The 22,186-nt window shown below is 47.0% G+C and overlaps 3 protein-coding genes across 3 annotated transcripts; 1 reads left to right on the forward strand and 2 right to left on the reverse strand.

The window, feature by feature from the left end:
* Positions 1-208: 208 nt before the first annotated feature.
* PQBP1 (polyglutamine binding protein 1) lies at positions 209-5,004 on the reverse strand. Its single transcript, XM_069942702.1, has 7 exons — positions 4,901-5,004; positions 4,011-4,091; positions 3,170-3,281; positions 1,923-2,023; positions 1,735-1,851; positions 1,596-1,653; positions 209-454 (listed from the first exon to the last, which is right to left on the reverse strand). The coding sequence occupies exons 2-7, from the start codon at positions 4,075-4,077 to the stop codon at positions 298-300; spliced, it is 612 nt and encodes a 203-aa protein (XP_069798803.1). The 5' UTR covers positions 4,078-4,091; positions 4,901-5,004; the 3' UTR covers positions 209-297.
* Positions 5,005-5,021: 17 nt separating this feature from the next.
* On the forward strand, positions 5,022-10,954 carry TIMM17B (translocase of inner mitochondrial membrane 17B). Its single transcript, XM_069942703.1, has 6 exons — positions 5,022-5,125; positions 6,833-6,932; positions 7,130-7,193; positions 7,271-7,399; positions 8,883-8,993; positions 10,805-10,954. Exons 1-6 carry the CDS (start codon positions 5,100-5,102, stop codon positions 10,843-10,845), a joined length of 471 nt encoding a protein of 156 aa, XP_069798804.1. The 5' UTR covers positions 5,022-5,099; the 3' UTR covers positions 10,846-10,954.
* A 54-nt stretch (positions 10,955-11,008) lies between these two features.
* Positions 11,009-20,750, reverse strand: LOC138765705 (chemokine-like protein TAFA-1). Its single transcript, XM_069942705.1, has 5 exons — positions 20,689-20,750; positions 16,382-16,527; positions 14,977-15,117; positions 12,983-13,107; positions 11,009-11,189 (listed from the first exon to the last, which is right to left on the reverse strand). The coding sequence occupies exons 1-5, from the start codon at positions 20,709-20,711 to the stop codon at positions 11,172-11,174; spliced, it is 453 nt and encodes a 150-aa protein (XP_069798806.1). The 5' UTR covers positions 20,712-20,750; the 3' UTR covers positions 11,009-11,171.
* Between the last annotated feature and the right edge of the window lie 1,436 nt (positions 20,751-22,186).

Consider the following 22,186-nt stretch of genomic DNA (forward strand, 5'->3'; position numbering starts at 1 on the left):
CAGAAATTGTATGTACACAACCAGTGGAGACCATGGCTCAGTAAATATACAGCAATGCTGTGTGTATGTATATATGTGTGTGTATATATATATATATATATATACATACATACACACACACACCGTATATAGCATTGCCCTGTGGCCCTGGTATGAAGTAGCCATCTTGAGGGCCGCGATATATTCATTATTCTCCAATGCTCACAGATTCCTAAAAATGATTTATTTCACACACATTACATGAAGCAGAGTCTGTACAGAGCTGGAATACACGGATTCTTGGGGAGCAGATCATCCTTATTCCAGGGGTTTAGCGCGGGAGGCTTCGGCATTGGCCCTAAGCACGGCCCCCGGACTGGGATATGGTCTCTGCTGGAACAAAGGTCCCGCCGCTGTGGTGTCTGCCCCGGTTTTGGCCTCATTTCTTTTGGGAAGACCAGTAGACCAGGTACCCCTGAAACCGCAAAGAACACACAAGGATATTATAATCTTATTACTGATACCCACTGGGGGAGTTTATGAGGCCGTCTTATAGATTCTCTTGGTTGCTATGCGCTCTTCTTATAAGGCAGCGCCATAAATCTCCCCATATACCAAAATGTGTGAACCCAGATGCAGTCTGGGAAATAAAATATGCAAAAGAACACTGCAGAGACACCATCACGTGTCTCGACGTCAGTGAACTAGCCAGACCTTCCTCCGGGAAGGAACAACCAAGCCAAGGAATGTCTCCAATTAAGGAAACCACCTCAGCAAGGTATCCATCCACAGACAGCTATTTCTGGGTTTTTGCCCCTCATCAGTGTGGAGTAGGTTTCTGGTTAGTGGGAGCAATGACTAGTAAGTGCATGCAAAAGGACGCTGGTTAACCTCAGGGAGATCCACCAAAACACCATCACATGTCTCAACATCAGTGTATTCTAGAACATTGCCTCCTTGGGGGCAATGTTCTAGAATACACTGACGTTGAGACACGTGATGGTGTCTCTGCGGTGTTTTGGTTGATCTCCCTGAGGTTAACCAGCATCCTTTTGCAGTCTGGGAAATGTCTGTACAGCAATCTCCTACATTACAGAAGCCACGGTGTTAACCAGCAGAATAGTGAGTGCTGCTCTGCAGTATAAGGCTGGGTTCACACTACGTATATTTGAGGCTGTATATTTGAGCCTGTATAGCAACCAAAACCAGGAGTGGATTGAAAACACAGAAAGGCTCTGTTCACATAATGTTGTAATTGAGTGGATGGCCGCCATTTAATGGCAAATATTTGCTGTTATTTTAAAACAACGGCTGTTATATTGAAATAATGGAAGTTATTTACTGTTATATGGCGGCCATCCACTCAATTTCATCATTATGTGAACAGATCCTTTCTGTGTTTTCAATCCACTCCTGGTTTTGGTTGCTATGAGGACCTGACAAGAGGACCAAATACTGCCTGAAATATACGTAGTGTGAACCCAGCCCCATACAGGATGTAACTCAGCATCAGTAATGTATGTACACAGTGACCCCACCAATCTGTATAGATTCCTATACTTCTATTTGGGGTCAGGGATATGCTGTATGTAAGAAGGAAGCAGTAAGGACATTACCTTGGGGCATCAGAATAAGCACTTGGATCCATAGGATCAATCTCTTCTTCCTTCCGCCCTGTAAAGAGAGAAGCTCTGGTTATGAGGACTTCTATCTACCCTTCTGGAAGAGACTATGTACAGTCTCCTGTTCTGGTACCTTTCTTGGGTTTTGGATATGGAGCCAATTCTTCCCTTCGGATATGCCTCCTCTCCTTTATCTCCTCCCTCTCTGGCCTCTCCGGCCTCTCTGGTTTTTCTGGACGCTCTTCTACATCTGAAATAGTAAATCAGCTATGAATAAACAGAATATATTAGAGAAGATGGCGGGAGATGGATGGTCATTACCTTTCTGTTTAGACATGACTTTGGTGATGACAGCGCTGGGATCGTGCGGGGATAACCAGGACACCATATCTGTCTCCACATTCCAGTAATACGGGAGACCACTGCGGCACAGGAGGAGAGAAAGCACAAGGTCAGCCTGAGATCTGACAGACAGGTATAAAAGACAGGACAGATCCCAAGATCACTACCAGACAAGATCCATACATCAGTACTGAGATCACTATTATCAGCAGACACAATCTATACATCAGTACCGAGATCACTATTATCACTAGACAGGATCCATACATCAGTACTGAGATCACTGGTATCAGCAGACACAATCCATACATCAGTACTAAGATCACTATAATCAGCAGACAGGATCCATACATCAGTACTGAGATCACTAGTATCAGCAGACTGGATCCATACATCAGTACTGAGATCACTATGATCAGCAGACTGGATCCATACATCAGTACTGAGATCACTATGATCAGCAGACTGGATCCATACATCAGTACTGAGATCACTATGATCACCAGACAGGATCCATACATCAGTACTGAGATCACTAGTATCAGCAGACACAATCCATACATCAGTACTGAGATCACTATGATCAGCAGACTGGATCATCAGATGCAATCTATATATCAGCACCGAGATCACTATTATCATCAGATGCAATCTATATATCAGCACCGAGATCACTATTATCATCAGATGCAATCTATATATCAGCACCGAGATCACTATTATCATCAGATGCAATCTATATATCAGCACTGAGATCACTTATCATCTGACACAATCCATACATCAGCACAGATGTGATCACCACGATCCCATATGACACAAGCATTAGTAAGATTAGTAAAGGTGTTTTTACATAGACCGAGTTACAGTAACTGACAAATTATTGAAGCCAAAGCCAGGAACAGACTATAAACAGAGAACAGGTCATAAAGGAAAGACTGAGATTTCTCATGTTCTCAAATCCATTCCTGGCTTTGGCTTCAAAAATCTGTCAGAAATCTCTCTGTGTAAACGCACCATTACACTAGATTTATCACCACTGTTGCTCGCCGTCATCTACTCATCAGGGATCACAGTGTCCTGACCCTACATCTAATGAATGAATGGATGAAGCGGAGCTGCCACTGACAGCTGTTTGTGCCTGCAGCTGCTGCCACCTCCCCATGTGACCATATCACTGTGCTTATATATTCTATAGGTCTCCATGTTGTACTGCAGATCCTCACCATATTGGGTCAAACACCTTGTACCAGTTGGGAGGGAGATTCTCTATCCGTGTGGCCTCATAGTCCACATTGTCATCATCGTAGTCCTCGGCAATGACTTCTTCTGCCGCCTCTGGAAGCATAGGAGGAGACATGACAGTCTGAAGGATCCGATCACTGAGTAGATTCATACATTAGGGTAATGGTGTCAAAGGTTTCAAGCTTAAAGATCAAAACATCCCTTATATCCACACTATGGGACTGGTGAGTAATGACAAATACAGCGCTCCACGTACTTCTGCCGTCCTATAACCAGCGCACGAGGCGGTTACTCCATTCACTCAGGTAACAAGGGGCCTCTGTGATCAAGGGGGTGGGGGGTCTGTGTATCAGCGCTTACTCTAGTGTCTCATTATTGCAATTGAGATCTCAGAGTTAAAGGGGCAGTCCAGCTATTTTCTTACCCTTGAAATGAAATGGTTTCAGAAAGTTATACTGATTTGTAATTTACTTCTATTTAGTCTTCCAGTACTTATCAGCTGCTGTATGTCTTGCAGGAAGTGGTGTATTCTTTCCAATCTGACACAGCGCTCTCTGCTGCCACCTCTGTCCATGTCAGGAACTGTCCAGAGCAGGAGAGGTTTTCTATGAGGATTTACTACTGCTCTGGACAGTTCCTGACATGGACAGAGGTGGCAGCAGAGAGCACTGTGTCAGACTGGAGAGAACTAATCTTGTTTACATTTCTCTCACCCAGAGTATGTAATATATAGGGGTGCACATTCTTGGGGTACATGAAGTGGATGGGTCCAGTGCCCCCAGTGTTTTTCAGATCTCCTGTATTGCTCAGACTAGCACCTACCTGCTTCCACATGCTTCAAGATCCCTCTTTTTGCCAATCGAGCTTGAAGGGCCAATGGGAGCGGCATGGTGAGGCTCCAACCTGCAAATACACATAGGTAAGTCGGCGTGCTTCTAACCCAATGCATCACAAAGCTCCCCCAGAGAGTGGGGATCAGGTGTAACTGCATCCTCTACCCCCTACTGCCAGCTGCTGCCATTTCTGGGACAGGTCACCACAATGTATAGGACATCCCGCTGTGCACATACAGGATTACTGGAGGCCATATGTAGAGACTAAAGGTCTCACCAATAATACTAGGGGCGGTGACCCAGGGATTGTTCCCATCCTCATACTGGAGTCAGGAGGGAATATTCCTCCCTGTGATGGGGCTATTGGTATCGGCCTCCTGAGGGTTTCGCCTTCCTCTGGATCAGCACGGTGGGGTTAGAGGTTGAAGCTGATGGACTCCTCCACATCGTATACATGAAGGGCAGATAACATGGGTTGGGGGTGCAGTACGATTCTGGTAAAGTGACCCCCATGTAGGAATACAAGTAATGGGGTCACCGACCAATGGCGGACATCCAAAAATAACACCCAGCAGTGATGTCACCACACCGATCCCGAGCGTCACATGACTGCGGTGCTACAACTCCAACTCCCATCATGCATTGGCTGCCTAAGGCTGTGAGGGCGTGATGGGAGATGTAGTGCCACAACAACTGCAGGTTGGTGAATGGTGCATTATGGGAAACATATACAGCAATATCCTGGGAGTCCCCTGCGATGCCTGATATGCAGCCTCCTGGTACTTGTGGTCCTCCACGCTGGGATGGGATGCTAATACAATAGGAAAGTCACAGGTTGCTATAAGCAGATGAAAGTAGCTCAATAAAGTTTCTACAAACCAAGTGCGCGACCCCCAGCTCTCGTCTCCTTCTTCTCCTAGCTATGAAGAGGTCGCAGTTTGATGTCGTCACTGACACGCAAAGCACTGCGTTCCACGCCTCGCTGGCGCGCCTGTTGCCAATAGGAGGCGGTTTTATCCCACACGTGATCGAACGGTATTAAAGGAGTCGACGTCACTTCCGCCGCTGTCCTTACAGAATGGAGGAATATGTGCGGGAACCATGGTAACGCAGGGCATGACGGGAGTTTCTTGCCGACTACCTGAGTAGTCCTGAGCGACCCATGTGCGGGGGTGCTGACTGTAGCTGTGGGACACACCACGTGGACATAGTGGGGGGAAATTCAATAGATGTCAACACCCCAGTGCATTCTGGGAGGCTTCCTATACCACAGCGCAGAGGTTGCCGGGAAGTTTAGCTGACTCGCAGCGCAGAGGCTTCTGGGAAGAGCTTCTGTATGTGCTCAGTGACTGACACTGCTGCTGGAGCTCTCAGCATAGAGGATAGGCCTGACCAATCAGCAGTCTCCCTGCAAGAGCCTTGCTGCCTATGGCAACCAATCAGAGCTCAGCTTTCATTTCTTACACTACAATCTGAAAATAAAAGGAGGTCTCTGATTGGTTGTTATGGGCAACACATACACTTATCCACCATCTTGTTATGCTGTGTTGTTACAATTCGGCCCCATTCACTTTAGTGGAACTGAGCTGCAATACCGCACACAAACTGAGTGGTAGAGTGGCGCTCTAGCTGGAAGAAAGCAGCCATGCTTATCCTGACTCAGCCTTCTAAACTGCACTCTATCCTTAAAGGGCTTGTCTTTGGACAGTTCACTTGGGTGTATAGAGATATTAGATAGGATCCACTTTTCATAGTGGTCTCAGGTCTGTGACTTTGCAGAGGTTTTAAAACTACAACCCCCATCATGCTCTGACGGCCTAGGAATTGTAGTTATGTAAGGTTGGGGAACCCCTTCTATTAGCCAGAACCCCCTTTTTCTGTAGACAGTGGAGGGTCTCGTGTTGATGTGGCATCCATAGAGACAACACCTTTGGCTGTCCAGGCCAACATGGCTGCTTCCTCCTAGAAACAGCGCCACACCTGTCTGTGGGTTGTGTCTGGTATTACAGTTTATGTGAAGTAAATGGGGCCAAGCTGCAATACCACACAATATCGCATCCTGCAGACAGGTGTAAGGCTGTTTGCACAAAAGCAGCCATGTTTTCCTGATCTTGGATAACTCTTTTTAAAGTGGTACTGCGGCGAAAATCTTTTGCTTTCAAATCAGCTGGTTTCAGAAAGTTATATAGATTTGTAATTTACTTCTATTTATAGGGGTTATCCAGTGCTACAAAAAACATGACCACTCCCCCCCCCCCTCTCTTGTCTCCAGTTCAGGTGGGGTTTGTAATTAAGCTCCATTTATTTCAATGGAACTGAGTTTCATACCCCACCCAATCTGGAGACAAGAGTAGGGGTAAAAGTAGCCATGTTTTTGTAGTACTGGATAACCCCTTTAAAAATCTTCAGTTTTCCAGTACTTATTAGCTGGTGTATGTCCTGCAGGAAATGTTTTATTTTCAGTCTGACACAGTGCTGTCTACTGCCACCTCTGTCATGACAGGAACTGTCCAGAACAGGAGAGATGTCCTATGGGGATTTGCTGCTGCTCTGGACAGTTCCTGACATGGACAGAGGTGGCAGCAGAGAGCACTGTGTCAGACTGGAGATAATACACCACTTCCTGCAGGACATACAGCAGCTGATAAGTACTGGAAGACTGGAGATGTTTAAATACAAATAAATTACAAATCTGTATAACTCTCTGAAACCAGTTGACTTGTAAGAAAAAGACTTTCGCCGGAGTACCACTTTAAGTGGGCTTCCACCTTAAATAATCCATGAATAACGATTTTCATTCTTCCTTCACAGTCCCTGGAGGATTGTCGATGACTGCGGAGGCGCGTTCACCATGGGGATCATCGGGGGAGGGGTATTTCAGTCAATAAAAGGGTTCAGGAATGCCCCTGTGGTGAGTGTATTTTGTACCTCCATTGAGCTGCTGGATCTGTTTGTGGGAAAGCTGATTTGCAGTATGGGAGCCATTGCAGCCATCACAGGGGGGCGTCATCCGGCTTCTTATGCAGAGACATCACCCCTGCTCACATTGACCATTGCCTATAACCAGTCCGTCCATTGAAGTGACTCCTTTGTGTTCTCTTCCTCCAGGGAATCAAGCACCGTCTCCGAGGCAGTGTGAACGCTGTCAAAATCCGCGCCCCGCAGATTGGAGGTGAGGTCTGTTATTGGGGGGCCTCCATCTATTCCCCCCTCATTCTGCCCTCTCACCGTCCCTCTGTTCCCCTGCAGGTAGTTTTGCCGTGTGGGGGGGCTTGTTCTCCACCATTGACTGTGGTCTAGTGAGGCTTCGTGGGAAGGAGGACCCCTGGAATTCCATCACCAGCGGCGCTCTCACCGGGGCTGTGCTGGCGTCTCGCAGTAAGAAGCCCCGACATTAGATTACCTATAGATTCATCTATGTTACACTTCTCTCACCCCACTTATTAGAGAAGGCTGACGCCTGGTGTAGTTACCACCAGGTAATGGATCATTCCAGCAGTACGTACCATGTCTGTTATCATAGAGCGTTTACATATGACGGTGCGGTCTGTGACATTACAGTCGGTGAGGATATCCAGGAGATGAAGGGTAAAGCACAGGGATGGGGAACCTTCAGCCCTCCAGCTTTTTCAAAACTACAATTCCCATTTGCTTTGGCTGTCCAGGCATGATGGGACTTGTAGTTTTGCAACAGCTGGGGGGCCGAAGGTTCACCATTCTTGGTATAGCACTTGAAGCAGCACTTAAGCCCCTATTCCACGGGCCGACCGAGAGGAGTAAACAAGCGCTATTAGCGCTAGTTTGCTCCTTGTTCATCGCTCGCTGCTGCTATTCCACGCGGCAGCAGCGAGCGGGTGAGTACGGGGGCGGGGGGCCCAGGGGATCTCTAGATCGTTCGGGCAGCCCATAGCGTAAAGCAGCAGTCTGCTGCCACCGCTCTTATTCCACGGAGTGACGGCAGCAGATCGTTAAAAGACAGACGACGCAACGATCAGCCGACATGAACGATTTCGGCTGATCGTTGCCTTGTATTCCACGGGACAAATATTGTCCGTAACGGCCGATAATCGTTCCGTGGAATAGGGCCTTTACTCCTCTTTATTCTTAGACCCCCATCCCCCCTGTGGTTTGTCACTTATACCACCATCCTCTCACTCGGTGAATGGTTTCAGTCCAGAGTAAGGGCCCTATTACACAGACAATTATCGTGCAAAAAAAGTTATATCGTTCAAATTTAAACAATAATCATTCTGTGTAATTGAAGGCAACGATCGAAAAATCGATCTTGTGTCGTTGATCGTTGATTTAGACCTGAACCTTAAATTATCGTTAATCGTTCGCTGTAATTCCACATTCGTTCTCTCAAGTTCTGCATTTTTTCACTAATCGTTCAGTGTAATTGAACATTGTTCATTGTTTTGCTGGGATCAAAAGGAATAAATGATCATAGTATTGATCGGAATAACGATTGTAGTAACGATCGCAACTAACGACCATCGTTCTGTGTAAGATGGTGAACGATTTCAGGTTAACGATAAACAATCTCGTTTGCAATCGATTATCGTTAATCGTTAAAAATCGCTCTGTGCAATAGAACCCTAACATGTAGGCCTTGGATCAATTCTATAGCTATGGTGCATATACACGGCAATGTAGCCAGCTGTGGCTTTCGGGGGGGGGGGGGGGGGGGGGGGGGGGGTCTTATGCTGAGGCAACTAGTCCAGTAACTGACCATCCATGTAATATACGGACTGGTCAGGTCTGACAGAAAGAGTGGACCGTTAAACCTTTCCTTTCTGTCCCCTATATAACATGTTTCTGGTTATTAATATGGAGGATTGCATTGTGTTCTCTCCCTCAGGTGGACCTCTGGCCATGGTGGGCTCAGCGCTGATGGGAGGGATTTTACTAGCGCTAATAGAGGGGGTCGGAATCCTCCTAACACGCTACACAGCGCAGCAGTTTCGAAACCGTGAGTTCTTCTTATAGACATCATAGCGCAGAGACTTCTCTTAAAGGAAACCTGTCATGTGCGTCATCCTGCATGAACCACAGGTTCCCGCGTTACAATGAGTTATGGTTCGCTGTTAAGTGCTGTTTCAGGAATGGAGCCAGCAATACCAGGAATGGGGCATAAAGTTGTGAAGCATGCCCCATACTTGATTGACCGGTGTCTCCTTCATTGAGTGAGACCTGTCAGCATGAAGCACCTGACAGCCACCCTTTAGCACTGATGCACGGGGGGTGGTTGACAGCACTCTGACGTGGAGGGGACCGTAGCACAGTTATACACCCACAGTTGGCATTTCAGAGTTCTTGTAACAACGCTTAGGATCCCAGAACTTGTCTACAGATGGGAGGTGGGTGACACAGATCAACCAGATGGGGTCTCGGAACACGAGTGCATTGACAGCTTGGATCAGAATACAACAAAGTCCCTATGTGCCAGAGTGGGATCCAACAATGGTTTTACATACAGTGTAGTCCTTAAAGGGAACCTGTGCCGGGGTGACAGGCTCCCGACCCCCCGCTAGAGCCCCCTATACTTACCTGATGGCGCCGGGTCCCACTTCTTGATACGGTCCGGTGACGGAGATTTCAGCCCCCAAAGCCCGGTGTGCGCGCTCCTGAGATGAGTCCGACGCTCATAGAGAGTGAATGGAGCGTTGGACTCGCCATTCATTCTCTATGGGCATCGGACTCATCTCAGGAGCGCACGCGCCGGGCTTAGGGCGCTGAAATCTCAGTCACCGGACCGTATCAAGAAGTGAGACCCGATGCGATCAGGTAAGTATAAGGGGCTCTAGTGGGGGGTCGGGAGCCTGTCACCCCAGCACGGGGGGTGACAGGTCCTCTTTAAAGGGGTTGGTAACTTTATAGTAAGATGGTTCAGGGTACAGAATCTGCACTTAATGACAGCAGCTCCCTGTGTGCCTCAGAGCTAAAATCAGACTCCCCTTCTCCAGGCTGGGCTGCCCTGCTCAGTGGTGATTGTGCCTATAAGATGGCCGACATGGAGGACCATGTGACCATGCCTCGTCCCATGTGTCCCCCACTGAGCCTGTATATGCCAAGGGGGGACACTGGGGGGCGGGGCATGCTCCTCTATGTCGGCCATCTTATGGACAAACTCGACACAGAACAGGGCAGTACAGCCTGGGGGAGTGGAGTCTGATTTTAGCTCTGGAAGAGACATAGGAAGCTGCTGTCAGTAAAAGCAGTGAGTACACTTACTAATACTGTACACTGAACAGTTTTGCTATAACATGGCCAACCTCTTTAAGGAGCCTATACACACCTGATGACCTGTGTTTGAGCAGACATTCAGCAGGCAGCTATCTCTCCTCAACTCCTCTTACAGGGGTTATTAATATCACTGGTAGTCACCTGCACATCTTCCCGTGTAAACAGGAACGTGCAGGTGACTGTAATGAAACGAATGACCTGGCTGCCCAACTAGCCTTGTAAGGGTCCATTTACACTGAAAGATTATTTCACAGATTATCTGCTAAAGATTTGAAACCAAAGCCAGGAATAGATTTGAAAAGCGGAGAAATCTCAGTCTTTCCTTTATGACCTGATCTCTGTTTATAGTCTGTTTCTGGCTTTGGCTTCAAATCTTTGGCAGATAATCTATCAGATAATCTTTCTGTGTAAATGGACCCTAAAGGATCTGCGGACGAGTGCCAATCTCGCTGATTGCCACTTGTTTATGGAGCTAATGTTTGTATGCGAGGGGTCACTGAGGTGTGAACATGCCGCTCCTTTTCTATTTATTTGCAGCCAATCCGTTTGGAGAGGAGCCAAGCAATGTACCTCACTGACCCTAGAGACAGGAACGTCCACAGCTCGGACCTGTGAAGATGGAGTATGGGTTTTGTATAAGCTGAATGTTCTTATCCTTCTGTATAGAAATAAACTGTGATGATTGTATGATGTGTGTCTGATCAGGCGGAGTATACGCAGGAGGCGGGAGCATGTTCTCTGTCACACGGTCAGACATGACATGTTTATTTCCTTTTGTCCGGTCAGAATCCTTCTTACAACAGCAGACTGCACTACCACACTCCTCCATAGAGGGCGACAATGGTGGAATGTCTTTAGAACCACAGATGTCACTTGGCTGTCGCATTAGGTGTCTCTCTAATTGTCAGTATCTTGGGTGAATCTGGAAACACAAATCAGATAATGTTATAGGTGGTGCCCTGTGCATCTGTGGCCCCCAGCCTGGTCCTTGCCCCCGCAACTCATCATGTCCTGACAGCCTTCAACTATTAGGAACACATTGGATGAAGCTGTGCTGACACTTTGGAGCGGGTTTTATTAGAACTCTCTAAAAAATAAATTTATTGTCTTCACAGCACACCTTTAATTTCTTAAGGGGGTTGTCAAGGGATTCAAAAAATGTATATATGGCCGGGCCTGCGGTAAAAATAAGACACCGTACTCACCTGCCCAAATCCCCCACAGCTAATGCCTCCTGTTCCCTGCTCGGCATAGCAGCTGTGTGGTATCAGGGCGGATGAGTATAAACCCTAGCCAACCCCATTAAATTTCTATGTTAAAATAAAAGCTCTTATTGGTTGCTGTGGACAACAAAAACCGTTCCCTTTATTTAGAGTTTTGATAAATGACGCCCATTGTGTTCTGTCAGTGACAATCCTAGTGTGATTCTTTCCTTCTAAGCTTTAGGGGCAGGGATATATACACTGATCAGCCACAACATTAGCAGCACCAAAAGGTCACCGGTCAGTTCTTGATGTTTTGGAAGCAGGAAAAATAGCCTGGTGAAAGGATCTGAGCCATGTGAGAAGAGCTGAATAGTGATGTCTAGTTCCTGGCATCAGATCATCTCTAGAGAAACTGCTGCTGATACCACCGAGGGGCAGCGAGGGAGCCTACACAGTATTAGGGCCCTATTACATTGAGCGATATTCTGTCAAATCAGGCCGATCGCTCTGTGTAATAAAGTCAATGATCAGCTGATAAAATGATCATCAAGTGGTCGCTTTAGTTTATTCCAACCTAAAAATGGCCGGTCGCACATCGCCAATAGTGATGCACGGCTGATGATGATGATGTGTAAAAAACCCCCCAAAGTTTATGCATACCTCCCTGGTGTTGTCCCCGCTTCTGCCTGCTCCCTCCATCTGGCCTATGAAGTGACAGGCCACTTAGCCAATCACTGGCGGAGACGGGGCATTGCCGTGGCCCGGTGATTGGCTGAGCGGCCTGCCACTTCAGAGTCCGGCTCTGAAGTACCAGGCTGCAGATGCGAGAACAACACAGGGGAAATCAGAGAGTATGTATAAATGTTATTATTTTACACTTTTAAAGTAAGGGCTGCACAGACATCGCTAACGATATATATATATATATATATATATATATATATATATATATATATATATATACAGCCCAGCACGATACTGCACGATCATCAAGCCGAGTAATAGGCTCAGCAAGTGAACGCCAATCTAGCAGATTGACAGTCGCTTACGTCAGTGTTCAGGCTGTGTAATACGGCCCTGAGGCTGAGTCTTAATGTTGTGGCTGATGAGTATATAGCAGAGATCATACGGCACCCCCCGAAGTGACTCCTACCATTTTATATCCTCGCGTCTGCACTGTACCTGACAGGGTTAACCTGCGCGCTCTCCACCTCTCGTCGCTGTTAAATAGGTGTCAATGTTTTGTGGAGTTTTCTGGCAACAAATTATTAAAGCTGAGATTTCTTACAGTAAAGGAGAGCATCGGCAGGTGTCTGTGAGAGGCGATGGAGTCCGTCGTGTTATATACAACGTGCAGGTTAGGATCTCACACATCTACCGGTGTCACACAACCTCATCAGACGTTACCATGGCGACACAGGAGGCCACTTTATGGCATGTGGGAAAGCTGAGTGACATCCACCTGCGTTACCGCTCATACATGTATATGTATGTGACATGTGGCTCTCACCTTGGTGGTCTTTATGCGGCCCCCTTGGAAGCAGATCCAGCCGGAGTTATCGGGAAGGGTCTGACATTCTTCCTCCTGCAGACAAGGCTCCATGTCGCACCACCACTTCCCCATCACGATGGAAGCTAAGGATATGATCAGTGTTATCCAGCATGTATATAATATAGGAGAAGGTATACATGTATCCTACCTAGGTGCTGTATATAATATAGGAGAAGGTATACATGTATCCTACCTAGGTGCTGTATATAATATAGGAGGGTATACATGTATCCTACCTAGGTGCTGTATATAATATAGGAGGGTATACATGTATCCTATCTAGGTGCTGTATATAATATAGGAGGGTATACATGTATCCTACCTAGTGCTGTATATAATATAGGAGGGTATACATGTATCCTATCTAGGTGCTGTATATAATATTGGAGGGTATACATGTATCCTACCTAGGTGATGTATATAACATCAGAAGGTATACATGTATCCTGCCTAGGTGCTGTATATAACATAGGAGGGTATACATGTATCCTACCTAGTGCTGTATACAATATAGGAGGGTATACATGTATCCTATCTAGGTGCTGTATATAATATAGGAGGGTATACATGTATCCTACCTAGGTGCTGTATATAATATAGGAGGGTATACATGTATCCTACCTAGGTGCTGTATATAATATAGGAGGGTATACATGTATCCTACCTAGTTGCTGTATATAATATAGGAGGGTATACATGTATCCTATCTAGGTGCTGTATATAATATAGGAGGGTATACATGTATCCTACCTAGTGCTGTATATAATATAGGAGGGTATACATGTATCCTATCTAGGTGCTGTATATAATATTGGAGGGTATACATGTATCCTACCTAGGTGATGTATATAACATCAGAAGGTATACATGTATCCTGCCTAGGTGCTGTATATAACATAGGAGGGTATACATGTATCCTACCTAGTGCTGTATACAATATAGGAGGGTATACATGTATCCTATCTAGGTGCTGTATATAATATAGGAGGGTATACATGTATCCTACCTAGGTGCTGTATATAATATAGGAGGGTATACATGTATCCTACCTAGGTGCTGTATATAATATAGGAGGGTATACATGTATCCTATCTAGGTGCTGTATATAATATAGGAGGGTATACATGTATCCTACCTAGTTGCTGTATATAATATAGGAGGGTATACATGTATCCTATCTAGGTGCTGTATATAATATAGGAGGGTATACATGTATCCTACCTAGGTGCTGTATATAATATAGGAGGGTATACATGTATCCTATCTAGGTGCTGTATATAATATAGGAGGGTATACATGTATCCTACCTAGTGCTGTATATAATATAGGAGACTATACATGTATCCTGCCTAGGTGCTGTATATAACATAGGAGGGTATACATGTATCCTACCTAGTGCTGTATATAATATAGGAGGGTATACATGTATCCTACCTAGGTGCCATATATAACATAGGAGGGTATACATGTATCCTACCTAGTGCTGTATATAACATAGGAGGGTATACATGTATCCTACCTAGTGCTGTATATAATATAAGAGGGTATACATGTATCCTACCTAGGTGCTGTATATAATATAGGAGACTATACATGTATCCTACCTAGGTGCCGTATATAATATAGGAGACTATACATGTATCCTACCTAGGTGCTGTATATAATATAAGAGGGTATACATGTATCCTACCTATGTGCTGTATATAATATAGGAGACTATACATGTATCCTGCCTAGGTGCTGTATATAACATAGGAGGGTATACATGTATCCTACCTATGTGCCGTATATAATATAGGAGATTATACATGTATCCTACCTAGTGCTGTATATAATATAGGAGAAGGGTATAAAGGGACTTTAGCTTTGCCGTCCAGGCATGATGGGGATTGTAGTTTTGCTGCAGCTGGGGGGCGGCTGTGTGACCCCGCTGCCATATGAATGTCACTCACCATCCACACAAGAAGGTTTGTCCCGGGTGGTCCCGGCCACTTTCCCCGGTAGGCAGGAGCACTGTACGGTCTGAGATCGCTCCTCAATACGGTTCCTGTTACAGCAGCGATGAGCGGACACCACCCGACAGGTCCCCCCGGCTGGAATATAGTGGCAGTCACACAATACGGTATACACACACGAGGAGGGGTATAGAGGAAAGTCGGCATATGCCAATAATATTCTATCTATATAGTATATTAATTCTTAGAAAAACGCCCCTTATGTCTGTTGCCCCTTTGGAGCTGAGCTGTAATACTCTGTACAGCCTTTGGACAGGGGTGGCGCTGTTTCTGTAGGAGAAAACAATAGGTCCCATCTGTCTCATCTCATCCTCCATTGTGGTGGTGTGCGCTCATACTGTCGCGGTCCTGAACTCCATCGCTCGCTTTGGCGCCTACACTTGGCCCTTGTTTGACAGACAGCTGACGGCTGCACAATCGCGGCTCAGTCCTTCATCGACCGCTCGGTAGCAGGAAGCTGAGAATTTCCTGTTAGTGATTTTTTTAGCTCTTTTTTCCCTTTTTATTGATACACAGTAAAAATTATAATCCTTAAAGGAGCAGCGTGAGCATCAGCTGTCATACAGGACGGAGGATAGGTGTATGATAGCAGACACCTGCCGCCCTCCAGCTGGTGCAAAACTACAACTCCCATCGTGCCTGGAGAGCTTTAGCTTTGAGTGTCCGGGAATGATGGGAATTGTAGTTTTGCAGTAGCTGGAGGGCGGAAGGTTCCCCATCCCTGCTCTGTTCACACAGTATGAAAAAAGACTGAAGGAAATAGTATGTGTGAACACAGCCTAAGAATAGAGTCTATTATGGAGCAGGCAGATCCCTTATTACCCAGACATCACATTGATTATAATAAGATAGGTGTAATACCTAATCCCTCCAGTGGTGGCGCTGCTGGGCATGTGAACACCTGCTTGTGGCTTCCCTAACAGGATGAGTGGAGGTTATAGCAGCAGGACGTCCTGTGATCAGCGCCATATACACTGATCAAAGCGGCGATATGAGAGAGCAGGACTGTCCGGGCTGTGGCCGCCATTCCCTGCACCATCTTGCCTCCCTTCTTCCCATCCCTCGCACTTGTTTCTCTCATCTCTCTCCATCTGTCTCCCCCACATCTCTGCGGCAGCCCTGTTCCTCTCCTGCGAGCAGATGGCTTGTGCACACCCGGTCCTAATTTCTTAGGAGTCTGTGCCAGGATCTGGGAACGTTTCTGGCAGGGAGAGCCGGAATGCTTTCTCTCCCCCTGGCAATGGTCAGGGCAGGAAGGCAGCAATGGGCGGCGGGGGGCGGCCATGGGGGGCCATGTGTGGTTTGGAGTCAGGATTTGGCACGGCTATAGAGGGGGACTTACAGATGACGGGCAGCTGGCTGCTGTCTGTGAAGTACTGGTAGTGCGGAGGCCACAGAGGAGACAGGTCGGGCATCTGGACGTTGTGCTTGGCATAAGAGGCTGTGACTGCTACCCAGAACCAGGACATGGAGAGGAGGACACCGAAGCTGAGGGAGAAGAAGAGACAGGAGGGTTACATAGGGCTAGAGACCCCCACATAGATGACAGACCACCCCTGCGCTCATGGGGCTGCTGGCCATACCGCATCACATGCCAGCTACCTGTGGGCACAGAGGCCGGTATACTACGGGCAGCACCGCCGCCTGACAGCCCTGGAGAGGGAGTCAGATATAGGGAAATCCAGCCCGAATCTATGGCGACATATAGGAAAAGCGTAAGGGCCGTATTACACAAAAATCATTAGATCATTTGGATTTAAGCGTTAATCGTTTTGTGTAATAGTGGGCGGTGGCTAAACGTCCAACGAGAAATCACTGATCGTTTGATAGAATCTAAACCTATTTTCATTGGGGATCATTCAATAATCATTCCGTGTAATAACACGTGGTTCGCTCGTTCCCTAGTCTATTAGCCTAGAAAGGCGAAAGAACGGCCGTAAGTAATGATCACCGTACTGTGTAATAGGGTGAACGATTAAGATCGTTTGTCATAGCGGTCGTTTAAGATCGTTGTTCTCGTTAATCGCCGAAAAAATCGTCCCATGTAATACCACCCTAAGAGTCACTGTATGTCCTAGATGGAGGGTGATGAGGAGCAGGATGATGAGTACAGGCTGGAGGGTGATGAGGAGCAGGATGATGAGTACAGGCTGGAGGGTGATAAGAGGCAGGATGATGGGTACAGGCTGGAGGGTGATGAGGAGCAGGATGATGAGTACAGGCTGGAGGGTGATGAGGAGCAGGATGATGGGTACAGACTGGAGGGTGATAAGAAGCAGGATGATGAGTACAGACTGGAGGGTGATGAGGAGCAGGATGATGAGTACAGACTGCAGGGTGATGAGGAGCAGGATGATGAGTACAGGCTGGAGGGTGATGAGGAGCAGGATGATGGGTACAGGCTGGAGGGTGATAAGAAGCAGGATGATGGGTACAGACTGGAGGGTGATAAGAGTCAGGATGATATGTACAGGCTGGAGGGTGATGAGGAGCAGGATGATGAGTACAGGCTGGAGGATGATGAGGAGCAGGATCATGAGTACATGATGGAGGGTGATGATAAGCAGGATGATGAGTACAGGATGGAGGATGATAAGCAGGATGATGAGTACAGGCTGGAGGGTGATGAGTACATGATGGAGGATAAGAAGCAGGATGATGAGAACATGATGGAGGGTGATGAGAAGCAAGATGATTGGTACAGGCTGGAGGGTGATGAGGAGCAGGATGATGAGTAAAGGCTGGAGGGTGATGAGGAGCAGGATGATGAGTAAAGGCTGGAGGGTGATGAGGAGCAGGATGATGAGTACAGGCTGGAGGGTGATGAGGAGCAGAGTGATGAGTACAGGCTGGAGGATGATAAGAAGCAGGATGATGGGTACAGACTGGAGGGTGATGAGGAGCAGGATGATGGGTACAGACTGGAGGGTGATGAGTACATGATGGAGGATGATGAGGAGCAGAATGATGGGTACATGATGGATGGGTGCTGGTGGATATAGACAGGCTGGAGTTAGGGAAGTAAATGGTGTCACATGGGGCTCAGGAGGCAGAATTGAGGGGATAGTATGGGTGATGTGACAGGACGGGGCAGAGTACTCGGTTCTCTCAGTAATAATAGTACATATACTTCCCGGCTGGATACTATAGGTGATGTTGTGCAGAGTATAATGCAGCTGTGAGGGCATGCTGGTAGTTGTAGTTTCTGGACAGCCACAGCTTGGAGACCCTTACTCACACATTTACAGGGATTGTCCCAAGAAACAATGTTGGTAACAGCTGATGTTTACCACATACACGTATGGAGGGAAACCAATGTGCTATTTTAAGCCAAATACCTTACACCCCTGTACAGTTCTTTTCCCCCATAGATCTGATCACTTCCTGGTTTCTCGTCAGGTTATGAAAACAAAGCCGCACAGAGAGTGAGGTATTAAAACTCTGCTCCATTCACTTCAATAGAACTGAGCTGCAATACCAGACACAAACTGAGGACAAATATGTTGCTGGTTTTAAAGGAAAGCGGAGAACCCCTTTAATATGCACGTCCCTTATTCTTATCCTCATATGGACGGTATGTACAGTCTCTATAGGGAGCGGGCAGGGAGGGGCCCAGGTTGTCACCAGCTGAAGAGAAGCAGACAATGGGTCTGAGAGGGGACCATTACCCAGGCCGTCTGTCTTGGCTCTGCTATACCACCATACGGTGTAATGATCTGCCACAAATCTGGACGTGTGATGTGCTGCAGACTTCCCAGCCGCGTCCATCATTAAAAGGGCAAAAATGAGCCAAATGATTGGTTATTAATGAATTAGAAGCTCCTTCATGTGGAGGAGATGCGTCAGATCCACATCGGTCCCGGTGACACCTTTGATCTGTGCGGCACCAATTACCAGGTCAGGTGACGATGGGGGTCAGAGGTCGCTGCTTGTCGCCTGTTCCCACATAAAGATAAATGGGAGGTATATAGGGCGTGATGTAAATGTGGCCGAGGCGATGTAATGGCCCGCTGTGTACTGAGGCACAACAATCCGGCGGCTCATCAGAGGGGCAGGAGGCTCCGGAGGGCTCCGCTCCCCGCTCCCTCATCATATAGAAAAGCAGATGAAAAAGCTTATTTTTAGATGAGACGTTCTCCAGCCCAGCGGAGCCTTATAGAGCGGACTTAACCCTTCCTCTCCCGGGGCTGTCCATACACGACTTAACCCTTCCTCCTCCACAGCCCCGCACTGCTCTATTACGTCCGTATTTTACAGATCCCTATTTATTCCTATAGGTCAATCGGTGGCGCAGTTACGGTCCGCACTAGGTCATGTCCGTTCTTTTGCGGCCAGTGTACGGATCCGTTTAGTGTGTATTGATGTGTGTAAGGACCCATAGGAATGAATGGCTCCACAAATATTCACAGAAATGACTGATGTGTGACTGCGGCCTTAACCCTTCATCCTCCGCAGCTTCGCGCTGACTTTTAGGCTTGGTTCACACCTCGCAGATACGCTGCTGATTTGTTGTGGATTTTCCCCAATTAACTTCAATGGGGAAGTGAAAAACTGCAACAAACCTGCCGCCATGTGTGAACATACCCTGAGAGAGAATAACCCTTCTATTTCCAGAGGCTTATGGACTTCACTTAACCCTTCCTCCCCGATAGCCGTATACAGAGACACAACAGCTGACTTAACCCTTCCTCCCCCATAACCGTATACAGCGACACAACAGCTGACTTAACCCTTCATCTTCCACAGCCCTAGCTTCATTAACCCTTCCTCTTCCACAAGCTCATACCTGTTAACCCTTTCTTTTCCAGAGCCTTACACACTTGACTTAACCCTTCTTCTCCCATAACCGTATACAGACACAACAGCTGACTTAACCCTTCGTCTTTCAGAGCCATAGCTTCATTAACCCTTCCTCTTCCAGATTACCATACATTTTAATTAACGCTTCCTCTTCCAGATTCTCATACGTCATAGTTAACTCTTCCTCTTCCAGATTCTCATAAGTCATAGTTAACCCTTCCTCTTCCAGATTCTTATACGACATAGTTAACCCTTCCTCTTCCAGATTCTCATATGTCTTAGTTAACCCTTCCTCCTCCAGATTCTCATAGGTGTTAGTTAACCCTTCCTCCTCCAGATTCTCATGCGTCTTAGTTAACCCTTCCTTTTCCCTCTGATTTAACCCCTTTCCCCCCTCACAATACACGATTGACCCCTGTAATGTGAGCAGACGTGTTAACCCTTCCTCGCCTAGAGTGGTACGGAGTAGGTTTAGCACTTTTTTCCCACCCCATACATTGTGTATTATTCTCCCTGGCACCATGCACAATATACTAAACAGCGGGCAAACTTTCCCCAGCTGGGGCTATATACATGTACGTTATATATATATATCTCTAGCTTTTGCCTCTGCTTTAACCCCTTCTGCCCCATAACTTTCTCATCCATTCACACAAGCCTTACCTTTTCTCCATCCCGAGCGCCGCTCCTCATTGAACTTCTCTCCTGCGGCAGCATCATTCATACCTTTACCTCTTGATCAATACCCTCCTTACCATTGGTGAGCTGAGACCTCTCCCCGCCATCAGGGGTCCCATCCCATAGATGAGGCAGGGATGACGGCGGTGACAGGGCTTGTTGCTCACTTACCTTCTCTGCAGCCGACAGCCCATGGAGTCTGGTGTAATAACAGAGCTGGGAGGAAAGCTTCTTCTTCTCATCCTGTGAGGCTGTAATCCATCTGGGATGTGTGAGTGAGGGGGAGGAGGGCTGGGTGCCATGTGTGATAACAGAGAGTGGGGGGTGATGGAGAGGAAGCCGTGGGGGTCCATGGTGCCCTGTGTGAAGGTGCCAGCTGGGTGTGAAGGAGGCGAGGTGGGTTCTGCCCCTCTCCCCCTATCTCCACCTCGTTTGTCACTGAGCCCACCATACTCTCTGCTACTTTTGCCACTAGTGACTTTCCGCTTCTTCCATTCTCAGTTTCCTCGGCAGATTCCTTCAGGCTTGCAGCCCACCCACGGCTCCTCGTGTTGATGTGCCCACCCTCACATGATACAGTCATTCCATCTCTCACACCTCTGTATATGAGCAGCTGAATATCAATACTTTTACTGGGCTCAACTGACTCATTCACGTCGATCTGTATTTTTGGAAAACTTCACACCACACGTACAGAGGTGGTCTGCAACCTGTAGCCCCCCCCCCATCTGCCGTAACTACAACCCTCAGCATCCCCAACAATGAAAAGACAACGCAGCTATAACACCCTGGTCATTTCTGGCAGCAGTGAATGTCAGGAGGGTTTCAGGATGTATAGCACTGTATAACTAAAGACCCCCTCCTAGATAAGCCCACCTCATCCAGAGCACACACCCAGATACCCACCACCATATACGTATAATGGAATATGGATGAAGTTTTCAACTTTACACTTTTCAGGGTTCAGGTGTAATACTAAGGGGGTTGTTCACCCCCCAAAAAAAAATTCTTTCAAATAAACGCCAGAGATTTATAATTTACTTCTATTAAAAAAAATCTCCAGTCTTCCAGTACTTATCAGCTGCTGTATGTCCTGCAGGAAGTGGTGTATTTTTTTCGGTCTACAGATTAGGTAACGTTTTCTATGGGGATTTGCTGCTGCTCTGGACAGTTCCTGACATGGACAGAGGTGGCAGCAGAGAGCGCTGTGTCAGACTGGGAAGAATACACCACTTCCTGCAGGACATGCAACAGCTGATAAGTACTCAAGATTTTTTTATAGTAGTAAATTACAAATCTCTGGCACTTTCTGGCACCAGTTGATTTGAAAGAAAATAAAATTGGATGAAGTACTCCTTTAAGAATAACCAATAAAAGGTCATCCATACTAAAGGTCTAATGGACTTGGAGTGCTGTAAAACTGAATAGAATCATACTTACCTGCCCTGATCCCCCAGCTCCTGGTCCCTGCTGCTTTGGGTTGCTTCCTGCAATGCTTTGTCCCTGTGGACAGGGATTGTGTGGTGAGCAGGTGGCCCGCAGAAGGTTGTTATAGTGCAGGCTAAGTCCCGGTTTGCAACTTTTGTCATATGCCAGTGTGGTACACTAGCAGATCCCCCAAACATGACCAAAAACAGGTATCCCTGTTGTGCAGTGTGTTGGCAAAAGA

Source organism: Dendropsophus ebraccatus, chromosome 10 (genome assembly GCF_027789765.1).
Source record: "Dendropsophus ebraccatus isolate aDenEbr1 chromosome 10, aDenEbr1.pat, whole genome shotgun sequence".
Classification (NCBI taxonomy): domain Eukaryota; kingdom Metazoa; phylum Chordata; class Amphibia; order Anura; family Hylidae; genus Dendropsophus; species Dendropsophus ebraccatus.

Bases quoted from the DNA above. Each gene is read 5' to 3' on its own strand.
- PQBP1 (XM_069942702.1), bottom strand. From the start codon at position 4,077: ATGCCGCTCCCATTGGCCCTTCAAGCTCGATTGGCAAAAAGAGGGATC. The intron at 2,024-3,169 runs GTGAGGATCTGC...CCTGTGCCGCAG, and splicing joins AAGGTGTTTGACCCAATATG to TGGTCTCCCGTATTACTGGA. The intron at 1,852-1,922 runs GTAATGACCATC...TTACTATTTCAG, and splicing joins AGTCATGTCTAAACAGAAAG to ATGTAGAAGAGCGTCCAGAA.
- TIMM17B (XM_069942703.1), top strand. From the start codon at position 5,100: ATGGAGGAATATGTGCGGGAACCATG. The intron at 5,126-6,832 runs GTAACGCAGGGC...CTTCCTTCACAG, and splicing joins GAATATGTGCGGGAACCATG to TCCCTGGAGGATTGTCGATG. The intron at 8,994-10,804 runs GTGAGTTCTTCT...ATTTATTTGCAG, and splicing joins AGCGCAGCAGTTTCGAAACC to CCAATCCGTTTGGAGAGGAG.
- LOC138765705 (XM_069942705.1), bottom strand. From the start codon at position 20,711: ATGGGCTGTCGGCTGCAGAGAAG. The intron at 16,528-20,688 runs GTAAGTGAGCAA...CTTCTCCCTCAG, and splicing joins GGCTGTCGGCTGCAGAGAAG to CTTCGGTGTCCTCCTCTCCA. The intron at 13,108-14,976 runs GTGAGTGACATT...TCATATCCTTAG, and splicing joins CAAACCTTCTTGTGTGGATG to CTTCCATCGTGATGGGGAAG.